Source organism: Hyperolius riggenbachi, chromosome 12, assembly GCF_040937935.1.
Source record: "Hyperolius riggenbachi isolate aHypRig1 chromosome 12, aHypRig1.pri, whole genome shotgun sequence".
NCBI lineage: Eukaryota > Metazoa > Chordata > Amphibia > Anura > Hyperoliidae > Hyperolius > Hyperolius riggenbachi.
Window position 1 is genome coordinate 5,259,746 of NC_090657.1, and position 22,076 is coordinate 5,281,821.

The following is a 22,076-nucleotide window of genomic DNA, read 5'->3' on the forward strand; positions in this document are numbered from 1 at the left end:
AGAAATGATTGACATGGACAGATAATACTCAGTCTCTGTTTTCCAACCTCCCGGATTAAACTTCCCATTGATTTGCATTGTAACAGGAATCAGACATTGCACACAATACAGCAGGCCTACTGTCCACATTTTACATGCAGACAAAAGCTCATTTGCATCCAAACGCCCCCTAGTGCTATGCCATTCAAAAAACACCCGATGTACGGTGACCGTGGTTTTGGAATAACTTTATTCGGACATAATTCTTGATACATGCCCACCCTTCCTCAACGTTTTACCGTTTGTTTATAGCAGTGGTCCTCAAACTAAGGCCGCGGGCCGAATGTGACTCCCGGAGGCTTTGTTACCGCCCCCCCCCCCACCCCCACAAAATGCATTACTTATAGGTGCGGTCAGCTACATCTTTAAATATTGGTGGTCTGCATATAGAATAGCAGTGCTGACACCACCCATCCACATGGAAGCCAGAAAGAAGTCATTTGCTGGTTTCCAATCACATTCCACATCAGGTGACACTGCTGTCCAATTGGACTGCAGGATGTCACCTGGGTATGCTTCACTGTCTGGTCCTCAAAGACTTCTACATCATTTTATGTATGCTCCGGCCCCCCAGCAGGTGACTTATGGTGACCCGGCCCTCCACCCAAAACGTTTTGGGACCCCTGATTTATAGGAATGGAAGTGGCGCCCAAGGTGCAGGTTGCATCACAACCCAAACCTTTACCATGTGTGAACTCACCAGGGCCGTTTCTTGGGCAGGGCGACCGCCCTGGGCACAGACCGGCAAGTAGAAGAGGGGGGGCGCTGGCAGAAGGACATAACTGCTAGGGAGCTGGTGACGTGTGGTGCAGCCAAATGGAAGAAGATTACCAGCACAATCACCTTCCTTGACTCCTCCTGGGCTGCCTGCGTCAGACGTCAAGTCATCATAACGTCACCACCGCATGATGACACCTGAAGTTCTGTAGTGGTATTGCAGGCTGTCAGTGCGCGGTGCCGATGGAGGAGTCGGCTTGCTGGGGGCCCTATTTGCCTGTGTATTTTCCTCCTGGTCCTGCTTCCTCCTGGATGAGCGGCTGGTCACTAGTAAGTAGGCAGATCTACTTGTGACCTGTGGCTGTGTGACTGTCCCTAAAGAGTAAGGGCTCGCTAGTCCACAGGGAGGGGGGGTGGGGGAGAAGGAGGTGGAATTTTTACACCCTCGCCCTGGGTGCAGTTAGGCTGGAAACTGCCCATACAATTGTATAGGCATGTTCATATCCCTGCCTTGTTACAGATCACGTTATACTAGCACACTCTCTGCAGTGCGTCACACAGCAGCTGCTGACTCTATGAAAATCACATACACATTATAATGTGCATAGTCTGCACTGTGTTGTGCCTGTCTTCTGGTGTGAACTTTATATTTTTGTCCTTTTAAGAACACATTCTTCTGTGAAACAATTTGCTGTATACAGTAACACCAGGAGACTTTCCTCCACTTAACTCAGACATAATTTGTGTGAATAATGCAGGAATGTACCACTGGATGGCAGCACTTTATCCTGTTCAGTGAAAGTGGATAAAAAAATACATCCGTCATCCAGTTAAAAAGTCATGATGCCATTAATATAGTTAATTGGTATCACATTCGCAAATTCCATATGTGAATTTGCAATCATGATTTTTCTGCATTTTAAAGTACTCCTGAACTAAGGGGGTGTTTGCATTTTTATATAACTTTGTATATGTGGTGCTGTGACATATGTTACTGCACTATAATTTTGGTCTAACGCCCCCTATGGACCCCGCTCTACTCAGTTGAAATCTTCAACTGGTAAGGGCTCTTTCACACTACAGCTGGTTTTCTGCATTTCAACGCAACAACGGTAGTTTGCGTTAACCAAGGTAAAAGGAAAGTCCATAGACTTTCATTTTACCTGTCACACCCGACGCTGCGTTTCAATGCGTTGCGGTACGACGCACCCAGGAGCATTTTATCGTCAGGAATCTGCGGTTTCCTGTTAGGTTAATTAATTACTACCGCCGCTACTCAGCGTTGCACCGCAGTTTCCCGACGACACGCCACAGCCTATTCAACGCGTGCAGGAAACGGCTCCTGCACGTATTGTCTAATGTGAAAGAGGCATAAAGAACGTTGAATATGGGTGTGGGGGGAAGACCACACCCCTTCCTCCCCTGACCATGCCCACTTGCAAAGCCACCGCACAACTCACCTACTCCAGGTTCTCATCGCCGCCTCTTCCGTCCTGTCAGCTCTGCCTTTCTGACAGTGTCCTCCCGTTTATGCCGATGCATTTTTGCAGCAATGGCGCTGACCCAAAACTACTTCCGGCGTACTTCCAGGTCAGTGCCATTGCTGTAAAGATGTCGGCATTTAAGAGCGGATGCGGCGGCGGAACGGGAGAGCTGACAGGATGGAAGAGGCGGCGATGGGAACCCGGAGTAGGTGAGTTGTGCGGTGGCTTTGCAAGTGGGCGTGGTCAGGGGAGGAAGGGGTGGTCATCCCCCCCACCCATATTCAACGTTCTTTACCAGTCGAAGATTTCGATTGAGTAGAGCGGGGGAGTTGTGCGGTGGCTTTTTTTCTTTTTAAACATCGCAGTAATATAAGGTTCAAGATTACTCTAATTCAGACAGCAGGTCTGTTTATATTTGTGTGCAATTTTTGTTTCAATGCAATCAATGGGAATGCAAATACATTTCAGAAAAATCATACTTGCACAAAAAAAAAATCACATTGATTTTTCAGTAGGGATTTATTTTACATCTAAAGTAACTTCATTTTGCATAGAAGAGCATATAAAAAAATCACAAACACGCGCGCCAATGTTCATTCCAAAACCAATGGAAAGGCAGAAACAGAATGACTGAAAACACAACAGCATTTGTCAACCATCTCCATTATTTAGACACTGAAACGTGCTCTTCAAGAAAAGGACGTAATGATGATGGGATGGATCGAGCCACTGTTTACACATTCATCTTACAATATTGGGAGAAAAAATTCTGTGCATCAATGTGGAGGCTGCAGTGCAAAATCAAGAACAGTTCCGTTATAACACAGAAGTGAGACTACTGTATATTCTGAATGGTGCATGAAGTGTACGAGGTAAACTGCTCTCTGAAGAAGGCCACAGACTAGGAGATAAGATGCACAAGCAGGTATGATCTAATCAAAGTCACAAAATGCTTTACTAGTTGTTACACAAATGTCAACACTTGGCTTAGCCAATCACAGCATTTACAAACTATTCACCATCTGTGGAGAAGCCTCATGCTACCATAAACATGGTTTTGTCATAATCAGGCAAAAGATGGGTGAATCGGGAGACTGCCATCTCTATGGCCTCAATTCTCTAAGCATTACCACATTCATCAATGCAGAAAACAGCCACGTTTACCCATCACCTTACCAAATGCCAATTCACTAACCCTATTACCGCACACAAAAGTAAAATTACCGACTAGTGAGATAAATACCTCAAGAAAAGTAAAGAAATTGTAATTGACAAAGATTAAAGCACTCTGGAAATCAAGTTAAAGAAAATCTGTAATGAGAAAAACCTCCCCTGGGGGTGTACTCACCTGGGGTGGGGGAAGCCTCCGGATCCTATTGAGGCTTCCCCCGTCCTCCTCGGTCCCACGGCGACGGCGATAAAGCTCCCGGAACGGCGGGGATGTAAATATTTACCTTCCCGGCTCCAGCGCAGGCGCAGTATCGGCTCTCTGCTCGGAGATAGGCAGAAATAGCCGATCGCTGTCGGACCGCTCTACTGTGCAGGCGCAAGTCTCCTGCAAGTCTCCTGCAAGTCTCCTGTGCCTGCGCAGTAGAGCGGACCCAACAGAGATCGGCTATTTCTGCCGATCTCCGTGCTGAGAGCTGCAACAGCGCCCCCCGCTGGAGCCAGGAGAGGTAAATATATCCAGCCTTGTCAGGCGTGTCGGGGGAGGATTCCGGGACTCTTCGGCGAGCCAGCGCTGGACTGCCTGCAGCTACAGGGGAGGGAGAAGCCTCATTGGGACCCTGAGACTTCCCCCTCCCAAGGTGAGCACCCCCCTGGGGAACTTTTTTTTGTTACAGGTTCTCTTTAAAGTGTTCGGTATTTATCTCCAGCTCTGACCAGCCAGAAAAAGTTGAAGGATGTTGCAGACAGCCAACAGGGAGAGCCAGACAGCCCTGCTTCTGACCCCATTTGATCCGATATTCTGGATGGCGGAACTTCAGAATTGCAGAGCAGGAGAAAAAGACATTTAAAGAGCCTTTTCTGTATCCCTTTAGCTGTGCATATCTGTACACCGATACACAGAAGCTTTCTCTAGTTAGCACAGATGCACATCTAAAGGGATGCACTGGACAGAAAACAGACCGGCTCATGCACAGACTGATAGCTTGCTGCCTGACCACCGCTGGTGAGATTATCCAGCAAGGCTTAGTGACTTGAAGCAGGTTTTTCAGTATATTACTCAAATTCTACCGCATGTGGGAAATATTAGTGAATTTGAAAAAAAAAAAGTGTAAAATACCGAACACAGTATTTTACCGAGCGGCGGCCTACGGGAGCTTCACAAGGTGGCACTTCTCCTGGTCTTACTCAGAATTCAGGAGACTAGTTAGATAGTAAAACTACAGCAAGAAGACTGGCCATGGATTTCACAGACAGCACTCATCATGACTCTTGATTCAGCCAAAAAAAAAAAAAAAGAAAAGAGAAATGTGAATGGTATAAAATGAAGTAGCAAGAGGTGGAATTAAGAAGAAAAAATGTCAATGTGAACCACAGGAAGAGAAGACAACACAAGTAAAAAGGAATGGCTATGAACGGGAGTATCGGGAGGACACCGGGAAACAGAGGCAGCCACTAGAGTTTGTTAAGGGACAGATAAGGAGTAGGCAAATCTCCAACTCACTGCTATTTGACATTGCTCAGGTTTGCTTGGAAAGTGAAACCATCATTAGATATGGGGGTGGAGTGGGAGAGTTCATGTTCAGGAGGCAGCCACTCACCAGCCAGGCAGCCCTCAGAGCCCCGCACATTGTCCAAAGCGTCCAGTGTGACATGAGCAGCATTGTTATTGTCACACTCTCTGCCAGTCCTCTGCCCTGCAACAAAGTTAAGGAAGTTAGAGGAGGGCATGGTGGCGTACAGACAGACTGCCCAGCACATACTAGCCTGGGTAACTTATGTGCACAGTAAGAAGAGGAAGAGAGTTGTAGACCGACATACAGGCCATGCAGGAATGGTTTGTTACAGTGAATCAGCCACAAGTGAACCGGTCATATCACAAAGCTAGAGCAAATTAAACATACTACCAAAGTGCAGCACTATGTAATATCTGCTAGTATCTATTATAATCCACAGATTTCTAAGTACATAGGAAGTCATGTAATTTTCACACCGATTCTATGCAAGAGGGCTTTGGGTGTCCTGACTTAAAACTAACGCTGAGCATACAATATAAAAATGTTGGTGGATCAGGAAAATGATTGATATCTACCTGATATTGATCCTATGCCTGGACTACCATTGAGCGCCTCTGGATATTAGATCAGATTTCAGCAGTACTGGAAATATTCAATACCCTGTACAAGTCGTTAGTATTTGATAATATAAATGACTGCACATACTGCAGATCCACGGCAAACTCTGTCAAATTCATCACGTTCGCTGACGACACCACCATAGTTCACCTAATCGCCAAAAACGAGGAGCAGGAGTACCGCCAGCAGGTTGATAGAATTTGCCACTGGTGCAGGGAGAATGACCTGGTCCTCAACACTGCAAAAACTGTCCAGATGGTCATTGGCTTTAGGAAGCATGCCCTCACCCCACCTCCAACCTGCATCGATGGCACGGAAGTGGAGAGCGCCCCCTGCATACGCCTCCTGGCACCACCATCTCCAACAACCTCAGTTGGATAGCCAACACCGCCTCAACCCAGAGAAAAGCCTAGCAGAGGCTATTCTGCCAACTGAAGAAGATTGGTATGGCCCAGAAACTTCTGACGAGCTTCTACTCAACTGAATGTGTCCTCCGCCAGCGATAGACACAAACTACAGAGGGTCATCAGATCGGTGAGAGGATCATTCTGGTTCTGACTATCCTTTTAGCAATATTCTGACATGACTCAAGTAACAGTTGCAAACTTTTGCCACCTAATAGCAGATATTTATTTAATAACACCAGCCCAGGTTTGCTGAAGCACTTCTCTTCTCTAGAGTTGTCCACTGGTCCCCGACCTTAGAGAGTCAGCTCCAATGAGAACAGAATATGAACCAGTGACGATGAGCCAGATTTGTTATATAAGAGTAAACACATGGAGTCCTGTGCTAATATTTTAAAAACAGAGCTAAAATCAGTAATCCAATTATATCTCACAATTAATTAGAGTTTCATTTTAATCCAACATAAGTAGAAAAAACTAACACTTTATGCCCACAAAACCATTTTACAGTCTTGCGTTACAATCTCTACAGGCCTATGAGGCTCTGGCATTGGAACATCTGTGGTATGGGGACTACAACTGGTGACCTATTTTCTGCACACAATACACTCGGCCATCCAGGAGCAGTATAATGATGTGCAGATTACCATCTGCACCTGTAGGCACCACAAAGTGCTGCACGTTGTCAATATACTTCACTGGGTTGTGTTTTGTGACATGACCGGTTCAAGGTAAGGTTATGTGTGCCGATGTATTGGCCCATAGCAAGCGCTGAAATATTTACACGAGTTAGATAATGCAAAAATGGTGGCAACATGCAGTGCCCAAAGTGTAACTAAGACACATTCAACAAGATAAATATTGGAGAGGTTACCATCATCCTCTTCTGGAGATGCAAACTCTTCTTCTGTAACATTCCCCTGAAATGAAGATCAGATAGCACGGTGTCAGGGACTTGCTCACACTGAGCTCCCTTGTACAAACACAATACCATATCTATTATTATTATTATTATTTATTTATAAAGCGCCAACATATTCCGTGGCGCTGTACAATGTAAGAAAACAAACAAGGGATACATAATGATACAGACAATGATATACATGAAATATGAACACTGATACAAGATACAGCACTGCTGATTACAATTTGATTTAACATGATGACTAAAATGTATAAATGTCTAACAGTGTGCAAGCAATTGAATTAATAACAGTCCATGACACAAAAGGGGGAGAGCCCTGCCCTTGCGAGCTTACAATCTAAAGGAACGGGGTGGAAACAAGAGGTGGGGGAAGTATACAGTATATGTACAGGCAGTGCGTAATTAGGTTATTTAGTGGGTGCATGGCCTAAGCTAGAGAATATGCTTGTCGGAAAAGGTGGGTTTGGAGGGAGCGTTTAAAGATTTCGAAGGTGGGAGAGTGGCGGATGTGTTGTGGAAGGGCATTCCAGAGGAGGGGTGAGGCACGTGAGAAGTCTTGTACACGTGAATGTGAGGAGGTAATTGTAGAAGAGGATAGAAGAAGCTCGTGTGCAGATCTGAGATTGCGGTTGGGTTGGTATCTGGAGACTAGTGAGGAGATGTACAGGGGAGAGAGATTGGGGAGAGCTTTGTAGGTTAGGGTTAAGAGTTTGAACTGAATCCTCTCATTAATTGGTAGCCAGTGAAGAGTTTGACAGAGAGGAGCAGCAGAGGAAGAGCGAGAGGAGAGATGAATGAGTCTTAGATGGATCTTTCCTTGGTATTTATTCATAGTAATCGTAGTTAGTTTGGTTGATAAAAGACATCTGTCCACAAAGTCACCAATGTTAAAGAGGAACTATAACCAAGGAGAGAACTTCATCCCAGTCAGTAGCTGATACCGCCTTTCCATGAGAAGTCTTTATCTTTCCGATAATAGATCATCAGGGGGTCTGTATGGCTGATATTGTGGTGAAACCCCTCCCATAGTGTGATGTCATGACCATGGCTCTGACACTTTGCTCTCTGAGAACCTCATTGCATTGTGGGAAATAAGGGTTGTTTCCACCTGCCAAGCAGCATCTCCCTCTGTGCATATTGTTAAGGGGGTGTGCTTATTGATAATGGCAGTTAGGCTGTCTGTGTTTTTTCATGTCTGCTAGCAGTAAAGATGATGAACTGCAGGCTTATTGTGGATCAAACAACATGAATGAATTACATGGTGAATATCAATCATGTCTTGATCTCTCTTTTATATTTTTAACTTCCCACTTTGCAATGAATTGATTTATTTCTCCTTTTCGCTAAAGTTCCTCTTTAAAGGGACACTGTAGGGGGTTCGGGGGAAAAGGAGTTGAAGTTACCCGGGACTTCTAATGGTCCCCCACAGACATCCTGTGCCCGCGCAGCCACTCCCCAATGCTCCGGCCCCGCCTCTGGTTCACTTCTGGAATTTCAGGCTTTAAAGTCGGAAAACCACTGTGCCTGCGTTGCCGTGTCCTTGCTCCCGCTGATGTCACCAGGAGTGTACTGCGCAGGCCCAGTATGGTCTGTGTCTGCGCAGTACACTCTTGGTAACATCAGGGGAAGCGAAGACACGGCAACGCAAGCGCAGTGGTTTTCAGACTTTAAAGTCAGAAATTCCAGAAGTGAACCGGAGGCGGGGCTGGAGCATCGGTGAGTGGCTGCGCGGGCACAGGATGTCTGCGGGGCCGGAGCATCGTGAGTGGCTGTGCGGGCACAGGATGTCTGCGGGGGACCATTAGAAGCCCCGGGTAAGTTCAACTCATTTTCCCCCGACTCCCCTACAGTATCCCTTTAAGTGAAAATATTTTGGTCATGCCAGAATTTCTCAGAATGGACATTACAGTAAACTTCAGCATACACCATACAACTGGTGGTGGAGTCAGTAAATGAATGATAGCTTCGGGATATCAGCCATTTTGCTCATCTACCACTTTGCACCAGTAGTTATTAGACAAAATTTCAAGAGAAATCTCATCTAATATCAATCACGCCTCCACAGTCGTTAACTTTATTCTCCTCTAAAGGATTATTAGGATCTCCATACTAATACGGTGTTTGACCCCCTTTCGCCTTCAGAACTGCCTTAATTCTACGTGGCATTGATTCAACAAGGTGCTGAAATGTTGGCCCATATTGATAGGATAGCATCTTGCAGTTGGTGGAGATTTGTGGGATGCACATCCAGGGCACGAAGCTCCCGTTCCATCACATCCCAAAGATGCTCTATTGGGGTGAGATCTGGTGACTGTGGGGACATTTTAGTACAGCGAACTCATTGTCATGTTCATAAAACCAATCTGAAATGACTGAGCTTTGTGACCTGGTGCATTATCCTGATGGGAGTAGCCATCAGAGGATTGTGAAATACTCAGACCGGCCCGTCTGGCACCAACAACCATGCCACCCTCAGAAATGCTTAAATCACCTTTCTTTCCCATTCTGACATTCAGTTTGGAGTTCAGGAGATTGTCTTGACCAGGACGACACCCCTAAATGCATTGAAGCAACTGCCATGTGATTGGTTGATTAGATAACTGCATTCATGAGAAATTGAACAGGTGTTCCTAATAATCCTTTAGGTGAGTGTATAAGGCTTAATGTAGCCAAGTTACTTTAAGTAAAGGGTACCTCAGCATCCATTTCATCGGCAGACACGGTGACAAAGTGGCCTTCCGGTGACAGCTGTAAAGAAATGAATGTATATGGTTAGCACCTACTGAGTTATCCATGTGTGGTGGTAAAAGCAAAGACATACTCACCTCTCCCTCTTCTGATGGTGATCCGCTGGGTGCCACTGGAGGTGATAACGCCTCTTCCTCCTCCTCCATCACACCAGCTGTGTAGGAGCCAGACATGGAGGACACAGTGTCTGTACTGAGCTGGGACTGCTGGCTGTGGGACGAGGCCATGGACATTACGGATTGTGCCAGGCTACTGCTCAAAGGGTCTGCGCAAGAGATGAAGGTGGAATGGGGCAATGGAGGAAGTGGTGACAAATGAGGATAGGAGAGATGAGGGAAAACAAGACAGCAAGACAAAGAGATATGGGGGGGTGGGGGGGGGATAGAAATAAAGTATGAGACAGACGATAAGCAGGATCCAGGATGTAGCAGTGATGAGAGATGGGCAGGGGAGGGGCATAGATGGGCAGGGGAGGAGCATAGATGGGCAGGGGAGGAGCACAGTTAAATGGTTATAGAAGCATAAAGCAACAGAGATAATCTTCTACTTAAATTTAACGCGCTAAATGAGCCATTCATTGCAACACAAAACAAAGCGCACTACAACCAACACAAAAAGAGGAGGCCGATAGCCATAACTGATGAGTTCAGTACTTTATAGGAAGTGGAAATATCTAAGTCTCATGGGTTACCATTCACATACAGTGCATTGAGCTGATTTAAAGAGTCAACAAATAAAAACATTTATAGGTCTACTACGATTTATGTGAAATAATAAATTGAAGTAATCTGTACTTATAGCTGATTCTTAGATTTATTTATTTATTTATTTTTTTTAAACCCTCTTTAGTTTCCTCATTCCCCATATTTTTAAGAACAGTTTATGTTAATATTTTTTAGGGAAAGGTTTTTTTTCCTGAACTGAATAGCAATTTTGGGGGCACCAAAGCAAAGCAGATCAGATTGGCATAGGAGAAGTATAGAATAATATTGAGAAGTAAGGTAAATTTACTATTTACTTAACTTACTACTTACCTGGGCACTCACATTCATGACCAAAAGCTCTACAGGCACTAGTATTGACCTGAGGAAGCCGGCCAAGACCTGAGAAACGTGTTGTCTACAGTGCATGAATAAACGTTACTTTTTCCATTAAATAATGGGTTGTCCTTCTTCTGAGTAGGTAAGAAATTACACTTCTCAAATATACAACATCTAGTAGTATTGCAAGAGGTTTTAGCCACTTTGGCACATAACCTGAGGAAGTGGGCCTCGACCTACGAATTGTATTGTGCCAAGTGCCAAATAAAAATCTTTACATTATCCCGACTGCCATCTTTTGGGAGGTAGCTAGTATACCTACCTTGCTTATTATATTAATCTATACTAATTGTTAATCTGATCTGCTTCACTTGAGCACCTCCAAAATTGCTAATCTCTGCATAAGTACTGCTTGCATTTGCAATTGTCCTCCCTCTATGCCCGAAACATATCTCCCCTCAGCACTACAACAACTTGCACCTTGGAGAGCTACCACTGAAGGCACAGAGACCCAGGAGGCACCAGAACTTCCCACCAAGTGCCTCCCTCTATCCCCGAAACATATCTTCCCTCACCACTACAACAACTTGCACCTTGGAGAGCTACCACTGAAGGCACAGAGACCCAGGAGGCACCAGAACTTCCCCGCAAGTGAAACAAGTTGTGAGAAGGACTATTTTCTTCCTACTCACACAATAAAAAAAACATTACACTTAGAAGGTTCCTGCTTTTGCTTATTTTTGTGTCTTCCCTCACTGAGGTTACACTTTTTTGTGAATGGTCAGGCAAGTTCCTCCATGGCCTGGTACATTGGCAGCTTAGGCCATGCCCTTCCCTTAAGAGTTCTCTAGCCTAAACCACGCTCTCCACTACAAAGTAAGAGACAAGGGGCCCAGTGGCATTAGGCAGAAACGCCATGCCTTACCTTCAGTCCAGGGAAAGAGGAACAGTAGGACGTGACTGCAATCTTATGGGACTTTATTAATAACACCTACTGTCTGTCAGAACTTGAGTGGTGGGGAAACCAATGGGGGCTTTGAAATTCAGTTCAACTTTAAGGTATTTTCCCAATCTATACTTGAGTCCCATCAGTAATTTGTGTTTATTAAATAACAATCAATTGTTACATTACATAGATATTAATGACTTGACTCGGCACACGTCAAGTCACCTCCAAATCAAAAACAGTTGGTGGAAGTTGGGAAGACGTTTGGGTAATGGGAAAGATGAGAAAATGGTATCTACCCCCGTAGATGTCTCTAGAAATCTCTCCTTCATGTTACGAGTATAATAGTGACACTACTGACTACAAGGGAGTCCCTCTGGTACACACACAGATGGAGGTTCATGTCCTTATTATATCTGCTGTATCCAGGCATTGCTCTTTAGAAAGTGCCCAGGTAATCTGCTGGAAGTAGCACAAGAGAGAGAGGGTGGGCACCGATGCTCGTGTATCATAAAAACATTTATTGGCAGCAGATGAAAAAACCAGAGGAGGCCCCCGATGGAGAGCGCTCCCCCCTACACGACAGCTGTTTCACAGCATCCGTTGTATCATCAGAGGTAACTGAAGCACTCTGCACACAGACGGCGCTCCAGCTCAAGCGTACCTTTCGGTTGTGTTTGTATTGTAACTTATGTCACATTGTCTCCCTCTGCATAAAGGTTATATAATGTTCTAATTCTGTATAATGTTCTGTTCCTACTGCATGTCCTGTCCTGTATCTGTAACTATATTGTGTATCAGTACCCCGTACGTGCCGAGTCCAATTCTGGGCACGACCAAGTCCTGCTTGGCGAAATAAAGTTTTTGATTCTGAACTGCAGGGAGGCCGGTGACCGTGCTAAATAGCCACTCTTACTTGTATCCGTACATTGCGTCTGACGTCACCGGCTGCCCCTCCCATCGTGTACGGCGAGTCTCGTGTCCCAATCCGGCTCGCACTGCCCTTTGTACAATGTAGCTTAATGCGCCTATCCTGAAGGTGGGCGGGACGCTGTCGGGCCAATCCAAGCTTAGGATTCTCGAGTGATACTGTAGGAAGCCCACCTGCGTGTTTGTCCCAAATCACTCCCCCGTGGCCATAGCAACACACTAACAAGTGCAGCCTCTAAGGAAAAGGAAACCTGCATTATAATCAGGCATAGAAGGCCGGAGTGCAAGTGAGAACTCAGACCTGCATATTTACACTATCCTAAGTCTGCACATAAGTAAAGGTGAAATGAGCAGTGTTAAGTATTAATTAACTTTAAAACCGCATGTTCCTTTGAATCTGTGTGTTGGGGAACCTATGCATGCCTCGGATTTTGCTAATACATGGCAGAGGGAGGAAACGACATTGAGAGGCGTCATAGTATTGTGCTTCAGAGTAATTAATCTGTAAACATGCTGCTCTGAAGCCTAGACGGTTTTCCTGTAATATGGTATAGCTGGTAACGTTTTACAATGCTGGATCTGTCCCCTCGGGCTTTGAGGTTATCACCTGTTACTTGCATCGCCCTCTACCTTAATAAAAGCAAAGGTCCTTGGTAGAGAATTCAGTGGAATATGGCAGGTAGAGTAACTGTGTGAAATGATCAAATGTTTACATGTATTATTTATATTTCTATTTTTTCCTGTATCAGAAAGGCAACATATGAAAATAGATCTTTTCACTGCCTATATACAGTATACGCCGTGAAGTATGAAAAGGGTGCTGCTAAGGGAACCACTTTCACGTTGCCCATAACAACCATCCACAGCGTTTGATTAGCTTTGAAAGCTGGAGTGGAGAAATGGAAGCCTGTAGGTTTCTTTGGGAACAGGATCCCTTCATTGATTCTAGCCCCCTTGTCATACATCGGGCACATAATGAGGTGTTTCAGGTAGGCTGATGCATGTAATGGAAGCTGGCCACACAAACACAGATTCAGCATCAGTTCATTATTGATTTCATTTCTTTAAACAGAACACAAAACATCCTAATTACTGGAAAGTCAAAGAAAACTGATTAAAAACAAGATACCCACGCAGGACTCCCATTCTTCTGATATGATACAGTGTACCCCGCTAAAATCGTATGAAACTCAAATTCCATCTTTGGTCTAAAACATTAAACACCGCATGAAGTCAGAAGACAAGGCCTGGTTTCCAACTTACTGGAAGGGTTAATGATCCTAACTTCCACTTCGCTCAGAAGCATATTGATTAGATTGTATTTGCCATTCCAAAAATGGTCAGACGGTGTTGAGCTGAATTTGCAGAGTAAGTCAGGCAGAGAAGCTTTGTTTGCTCTGCAAATATTTTATTACAGGACAGTCTGATAATTTGTCCAGTAACCTGCAATGTTATCAGCTTAAAGTGGACCCAAATTAAAAATACAAGATTTCAGAAATAAAATCTATTTTATAACTTATAATAATAAATAGCAGCCTTTTTTCAGCCGCATGATGACAAATATAAAATATTTTACATTTATTGGAGGAACCCCAACCTTCCTTTCATATTGCCGGGACAGAATCCAGCAGACTGGTGGAGGAGATAAAAAACAAAACACAGGCTGCTACTGATGATGTCACAGGGGAGGTGATCTCAGCTTGTGTGAGATTTCACATAGACCACGCCCCTGTGAGGGAGGGTAGCTGATGACAAACACACCCATGATCTAAAACCTCCTACTAAGCTCAGAAGTAATGGCTGCCACCTGTATAACCCTAGTTATGAAAAGAGAAGGGTGAAAAGCATGCACTGAAATGCTCATAGGCTTGGAGTGTTTATTTATCTTTGTATGTGTCAGAGTGCTGCAACTAAATATTTTGAATTAAAAAAATGTTTGGTTTGGGTCCGCTTTAAGGGTTATTATGCTGTTGCATATGTTTTAGAGCAGAGAGGAAGTTTTTATCTCAGGTCCGCTTTAAAGTACAACTGAAGTGAGAAGAATATGTAAGCTGCCATATTTATTTCTTTTTAAACAATAACAGTTGTCTGGCAGCCCTGCTGATGTATTTGGCTGCAGTAGTGTCTGAATCACACTTGAAACAAGCATTCAGCTCATCTTGTCAGATCTGACAATAAAGTCAGAAACACCTGATCTGCTGCATGCTTGTTCAGGGGCTGTGGCTAAAAGTGTTAGAGGCGGAGGATCAGCAGGACAGCCAGGCAAATGGTATGGTTTAAAAGGGAATAAATATGGCAGCCTCCACATACCTCTCACTTCAATTGTGAAGAAGAGAGAACCGAGAGCCCGATATGGTGTAGTATGTCAAGGTAATTGGATAATTAGAAAGAGTATGAATTGTATACTCACAAACCAGGGTTACCTCCAGGCAACCACTGTGTAGGCAGGTGAGGAGATTAGCCTGTCCTCACTCAGGAATAAGAAGTCGCTCTCTGTAGGCTTGAAAAACAAGAAGGGGTATCCCCCTCCACCAAAGGTGGATACAATCAGTATTATGGTAGAGAACAGAGGCGCCAAAAGGATAAAAACAATATTTAAAAGTTTTAAAATTATTGCTTAGGAGGCAGTGGTGGACTCACCTCCCACAAGCAGACACAACAACTGTGTATTCACAAAAGGGACATTTATTGGTATACTCCAAATAAGGTTGCAACGCGTTTCGCAGGTCAAACCCGCCCCATCAGGCAACCACAGGAAGGAGCACACAACAGCAGTATGTCCAGATAGCACCTGGCGCCTCAGTCGGCGCCAGGTGCTATCTGGACATACTGCTGTTGTGTGCTCCTTCCTGTGGTTGCCTGATGGGGCGGGTTTGACCTGCGAAACGCGTTGCAACCTTATTTGGAGTATACCAATAAATGTCCCTTTTGTGAATACACAGTTGTTGTGTCTGCTTGTGGGAGGTGAGTCCACCACTGCCTCCTAAGCAATAATTTTAAAACTTTTAAATATTGTTTTTATCCTTTTGGCGCCTCTGTTCTCTACCATAATACTCTCACTTCAATTGTCCATTAAGGTGAAAAACGTAAGCTTTGTGAATCAAACCCTCCCATATGTGTTTTCTATTATTTTTTTGCTGTTTAAGGTTTTAGAACAGAAATGCAGTTCTGAGTCTCATACCATTTCAAGGTGACAGATCCACAAGGATTTCCTAAAATCCCTGAACAAACTGTATAGAATCATTTTGGCTTCTTAAAGAGAACCTGTAACAAAAAAAAAAAAAAAACGTCCCCTGGGGGGTACTCACCTTGGTAGGGGGAATCCTCAGGGTCCCAATGAGGCTTCCCCTGTAGCTGCAGGCAGTCCAGCGCTAGCTCCCCTGAAGTGTCCCGGAATCCTCCCCCGACAAGCCTGACAAGGCTTGCTATATTTACCTCTCCTGGCTCCAGTGGGGGCGCTGTTGCTGCTCTCAGCACGGAGATAGGCGGAAATAGCCGATCGCTGTCAGGTCCGCTCTACTGCGCAGACACAGGAGACTTGCAGGAGACTTGCGCCTGTGCAGTAGAGCAGACCGACAGCGATCAGCTATTTCCATCTATCTCCGAGCGGAGAGCCGATACTGCGCCTGCGCTGGAGCCGGGAAGGTAAATATTTACATCCCCACTGTTCGGGGAGCTTTATCTCCGCAGCCGTGGGACCGAGGAGGACAGGGGAGCCTCAATAGGACCCGGAGGCTTCCCCCACCCCAGGTGAGTACCCCCTCCATTTTCTTTAAATGGAAACTACATAATACTAATCACTTCCTGTGTGCAGAATGTATTATTTATAATGCATCATTTGGGGACAGTGAGCGGAGCCATGCACACCATTCCCAAGTGCCTCTCAGAGGCAGAGCTTAGGATTGCCTCAGACAGTGGGCGGAGCCATGCACACCATTCCTATGTGGCCCTCAGAGGCGGAGCTTAGGATTGGCTTAGGATTCCCTCACAGACAGTAGAGGGAGCCATGCTCACCATTCCCATGTGCCCCGAAGAGGCGGAGCTTAGGATTGCCTCACAGACAGTGGGCAGAGCCATGCACACCATTCCCATGTGCCCCTCAGAGGCGGAGCTTAGGATTGCCTCACAGGCAGTGGGCGGAGCCATGCACACCATTCCCATGTGCCCCTCAGAGGCGGAGCTTAGGATTGCCTCACAGACAGTGGGCTCACTAGCAGATACAAGCAGTGAAGCAGCTTTTGCAGTGAAGCACATGCAGTACTTCAGAGCAGCAGTGAGAGCACACATGGGTAAGTCTGTATAATACAGCTTAGTGAAATACCGCTTGCTGAAATGTACAGAGATGATCTGATAAGTATGTTTTTATTTCTTAAAGAAAATCTGTAATAAGGAATAACAGCCCCTGGGGGTGAAGTGGTTTCGGCACTGTAATGCTGCGCGGAGTGCATAAGGGTAATCCAGGGCGCTGGCGGTTACCGGACCCCTCATTACATCTCCCTCCGACTTGCCACAACTTGGAGGGGGAATAGTATGTAATGCCGCTGGGGAGATTTGCGGCAGCAGGAAGAGCCGTCATTCAGCACGACAGGATATATTGTATGTATGCCCTGGGGAGGGGGTATACTAACCTCGGGAGGAAAAAGCCTCTAGATCCTAATAAGGCTTCCCCTGTCCTCCTCATCCTCCGGGATCTAGTGCTGGCAGACCCCAAACAACGACGAGGTAAATATTTACCTACCACGATCCTGCGCAGGTGAAGTGGCGGCTTTCTGACCAGGCTCAAGTGACTCGCGCCTGCACAGCAGAGCGGACCCAATCAGGATCGGCTATTTCTGCCTGATCAGAAGGCCGCTATTCTGCATGACTGCAATAGGTAAATATTACAGAGGAGCTACTGCGCCTGCACCACAGCTGACATCCTTGTCAGCCATATATTCAAGGGAGCCAGCGCTGGATTCCTGAGGCTTAGGAGTATGAAGGAAGCTTCATTAGAATCCAGAGGCTCCCAAGATAAGTATCCCCCAGGGTTTTTTTTGTTACAGAGTCTCTTTAAAGTGAATGGGAACCGCATTTAAAAAAATGAGCCAGATACTTACCCAAGGAGAGGGAAGGCTCTGGGTCCTATAGAGCCTTCCGGCTCCTCTCCTGGTCCCCCCGTTCGCTCAGTAGCCCGGTAGCAGTATTTGACTAAATTAGTCAAATACTGCTTTACACGGCCGAAGGAGGCTTCAGAAGTCTTCAGGGAGCCTGAGTGCTCCTGAAGAAGGGCGGCCCTGTACTGCACCTGCGCAAGCACGCTCTCTTGCACGCTCACGCCTGGGCAGTATAGAGCCGCACGTCTTCAGGAGGACACGGCTCCCGAAGACTTCCAAATACCCTTTCAGCGGGGGATTGAAACGGGGGGAGCCAGCAATGGTTAGAAGCACCGAGAGAGGAGGCGGAAGGCTCTATACGACCCACAGCCTTCCTTCTCCTTAGGTAAGTATTTAATTCATTTTTTTTTAAATGTGGTTCCCATTCACTTTAAACACTTGAGATCTGGAGGTAGGAACCCTAGAGACAATAAAGAATATTTCATGCCAATACAGCACCTATAGATAGACCATGTTCAGGCAACAGAATGGCAACACAGAGATGGTGCAGAATGGATGAAACAATGGCTCCATAGCGATGCAATACTGGCCTGACACTTGTAAGAGACAAACAATACATTGTAAGACAGACATTCATTGTTCAGGGCTGACCGGCATTCATACTGGAGATTGTTGGGCAAAGTAACCGATATGAAACCAATCAAAGGGACACATTCAGCAAATACCAGTAACATTGCCTAGCGCAAGCATTCTGTACATCGTGTTGGAAAGTCGTTTTTCTTGCTTGCTGGGGGTTTAAAAGGCCATTTTCTCCTACATCTCTCCTAGGTGACATTTTCAGACAATAAAAGGCCCTTTAAACCACCAGCAAGTGAGAAAATACTCAAAATAATTTTGATAGTACTTTTTCACCTACTTTTTAGGGGGGTACTTTTTCAATTGCGAAGTTCTGAAAAGTTATTTTAAAGAAAAATTATCTAGGAGAAAGCATTAATTGCATATTGGCTATGGAGGCCGACATATTTATTTCCTTTTAAACAGTGTACATTGCCTGGCTGTCCTGCTGATCCTCTGCCTCTAATACATTTACCCACAGCCCCTGAACAAGCATGCAGCAGATCATATGTCTCTGACTCACGTCTGGATGGATTAGCAGCATGGATGTTTCAGACTCTACTGATGCCAAAAAGATGAGCAGGACTCACGGGCAACTAGTATTGTTTAAAGGACACCCGAAGCGAAAATAAACTAATGAAATAAACTATTGTATCTATCTTCCTTCTCCTAAAAATGACTTTTGTAGGATATTCCACATTTTTTTTTATATTTAAATCTACTTTAAGTTTTAACTGTTTTATTGTTTTTGATCAATGACACATTAATTGAAGTATGCCAGAGCTAAAAATCTATGAACTATTGACCCTTTTTATCGCTTTCTTGCTCTCAGAAGCCATTTTCTGCTAGGAAAGTGTTTTATAGTTGGAATTTCTTATCAGTGAGGGTCACACTGTAGTCACTTCCTGTCTGAGTCAGGACAGCCACTTACATACCTGATATTTAACTCTTTCAGGCAGAGAAAGAAAAAAAAGGAACACAGCCTAGTTATTTGTGTGCTAGGCACTGTACATACACATGCCTATCTCATCATGTCACTTCGGGTATCCTTTAAAAGGAAATAAATATGGCAGCCTCTATAGATCTCTCACTTCCCGTTCCCTTTAAGTCAGTTAAGAAGCAGGCATTGTACAATTAGTGCGACACATGTTATCCATTGCTTGCGTAACACATGTTACACTATTTGCGCAACACATGTTACACTACCAACGACTGCGTTACCCGAGTAACAGGTTGTGCTAATTATGCAATGCACGCTACTTAGGCCTCGTTCACATCTGCTGCGCTGAAAAACGTGTTAAAGCGCATGGTAAAAAACGCATGCGCTTGTGCGCGCTTTAGTCCGCGTTTTTGTGCGTTGCGCTGCGCTTCTTTAAAGCACGTTTTGCTTACTGTAGCAGCAGCAGTTGTCAATAAAACTTTGTTTTTGTATGTAAATGTATTTTTTTCTCCAATTAGGGGTAAAAAACGCATGCGCTTCTATGCGCTTGTACGCGCTTCTATGCGCTAAAAAAGCGGACCCATTCACTTGCATTGCTGTGCGCTTTCCAGCTCAACGCACAGAAATGCCTGCAACACTACGTTTCTGTAACGCTGCTCAGCGCAGCGCATAGATGTGAACCAGCTACATTTAGTTACATGGAAAAATGAATACCTTGCTGAACGCACAGGGCAGTGCGCTGTGGAAAGCGCACAGAAACGGCCCTGATGTGAACGAGGCCTTAACTAGCACAGCTTCCAGTAATCTTGCCTTCTGCTGCCTAACCACAGTCATTTTACTGGCATTTGCTAAAAACACCCAACGTATTAGGTCTATAGGCCCCTCAATGCTCAGCCTGAGTCAGTTCTATATATACAGTACATATTGATGACGTGCTGCTGACACCCAGAGCTTGTGGATGCTGAAAGTGCTTTGAATGCATGGCTGTTTTGTAAATGAAGTAGAAATAGCGACTCCCTGACCTTCGGGAGAGGTGATGGTAGAAGAGAGAGGAGTCCCGGTGCAGGAAGACTGGTCAATGGCTCCAGAAGATGACAGTGTTAGATTCTCACTCTCTGGTGTCGCACTGCATTCCTGTGGCAAAACATAAATAACCGTAACAGTCTACGTCTTAGTGGGAGATTATATGTTTGTTCATTCAGAGTATTCAGATCCTGTTATATGAAGCAAGAAGAGCTGGTGGGCCCAATCATCACATCATCCATCTTTTCCATAATCCTCCAGCAACCAAGTGTCACATTCTCCTGCTGCTGGGTAAGTGTGCCTTCCCCAGCCTGGGTAAGTGTGCCTTCCCCAGCCGGAGGGGTATGCAGAGTGGGCGGGACAGGGCGGTTATAGTTACCTGTCCGGACAGCTGGATCGGCCTCCTCCTCCTCCACTGCGGCGGCGATATAATCCCGACAAGTCTTCTCGGTTCAGAGCACATAACATGTAATCGGGATCCAGGAGACCCTGACAACGTTACAGCCGGTTGTGCAAGACGGGTGATGGACGAGTCTTTTCCATCACCCCTCTTCCACCACCGGGTGCTGCTGTAACGCTGTCATGGTCTCCTGGATCCCGATCACATGTCATATCAGGCGATCCCGATCACATGTCATATCAGGTAACTATAACAGCCCCCCCCCCCCCCCCCCCGCTCGTTTGGCTGCACTTGGAATGCACCAGCAGATTTCAAATGAAAAATGTGAATCTGCTAATGGGTTAATATGGAAGGAGTGAGATTGGCTTTATAGCCAGTATTTCAACAGAATTAGCCCCTGACGAGTCACAGCCCACGTGACGAAACGCGTAGGGCGGAGTTTGGAGGACGCACGCTGGACAGACGTGGCCTGGACATGTGAGAGGTGACCGGCGCCGACAGAGATGTGGTATTGTGATATGTAACTGTGCAAGTGTATTTTATGCACGCAGTTTTTACTTGGGGGCCATTGGGAATCTTATTAAAGCGGTTTTATGCGATGAAGAGCGTTTTGGTGTTTTTAGGTCATATACAGCACAGACCTATTGATATGCAGAAGTGAAAGAAGCTCTCTGGTGAGCGGGGTTGTGGGTTTTCCCCTGGCCCTTGGTTTCTTTTTCCCTCCCGCAGTGTGTGTGAGCACTAGGGTGTACTGTTGAGGCAATACTTACCATGAAAAGGTCCACTCTGTTGTGTTTCTGTTTTTTTTAAGGTTTTACAATCTGGATTGTACTACTAGCATAACTAGTTTCTGTTTGGCAATTGTGACTGGGACTCTGTGTATAGTCAGCAGCCCCATAGGAGATTGAGGACTGGGCACAACATCACGGTGAACTATTTCAACAGGAAGGTTTCCAATTCAAATTATAAAGGGATTGAAGGTACCTTCAGGTCCCCCAGCAGACCTAACAATCATGGGGCCGCCTGCAGCAAACTGCACCCCCCAACACATCCGGGATCGGGGGCTACGGGGCCCACGCCTCCTCCCCTCACCCTTGCAGAATGCAGCAGAGCGGTGTCAATGTATTTACATGCTCTCATCGCATCTGGTTTCCTACCGACAGCCGTTTCCTCTGCTGCATGCTCGTTTTCTGACGCATGTCATGTGACCGGGAGCCAGAGGGGGGCAGCATACAATGAGTGTTTTCCAGGAACAAAACCAGGTAAATATTTACACAGCTCCACTGGGATAAGGGAGGCGGAGCCAGCTCCCAGAGCTCCCTCCCCCTCCCCATGGGGGCCGCAGAGGCTATTGTTATGTACACATGTAGAGTCTCAGGAGAGGCGGACGTTATAGGCCACCTACGGTAGTTATTCTAGCTTGTGTAGGTAGCTTAGTGTTAGGTACACACCATACGTTTTTTCCCCAGA

At 45.6% G+C, this 22,076-nt stretch overlaps 1 protein-coding gene across 3 annotated transcripts in view; it reads right to left on the reverse strand.

The window, feature by feature from the left end:
- RNF157 (ring finger protein 157) overlaps positions 1–22,076 on the reverse strand; it is a 171,202-nt gene that overhangs the window by 20,411 nt on the left and 128,715 nt on the right. For 2 of the 3 annotated variants that reach the window (XM_068263674.1, XM_068263675.1), the window contains exons 15-19: positions 20,206–20,317; positions 9,697–9,884; positions 9,566–9,619; positions 6,821–6,866; positions 5,009–5,104 (exon numbers count right to left, since the gene is read on the reverse strand). In XM_068263674.1, coding sequence (XP_068119775.1) covers positions 5,009–5,104; positions 6,821–6,866; positions 9,566–9,619; positions 9,697–9,884; positions 20,206–20,317 — 496 coding nt within the window. The remainder of the gene's footprint in view (positions 1–5,008; positions 5,105–6,820; positions 6,867–9,565; positions 9,620–9,696; positions 9,885–20,205; positions 20,318–22,076) is intronic. The other variant, XM_068263676.1, reaches the window with a different exon arrangement.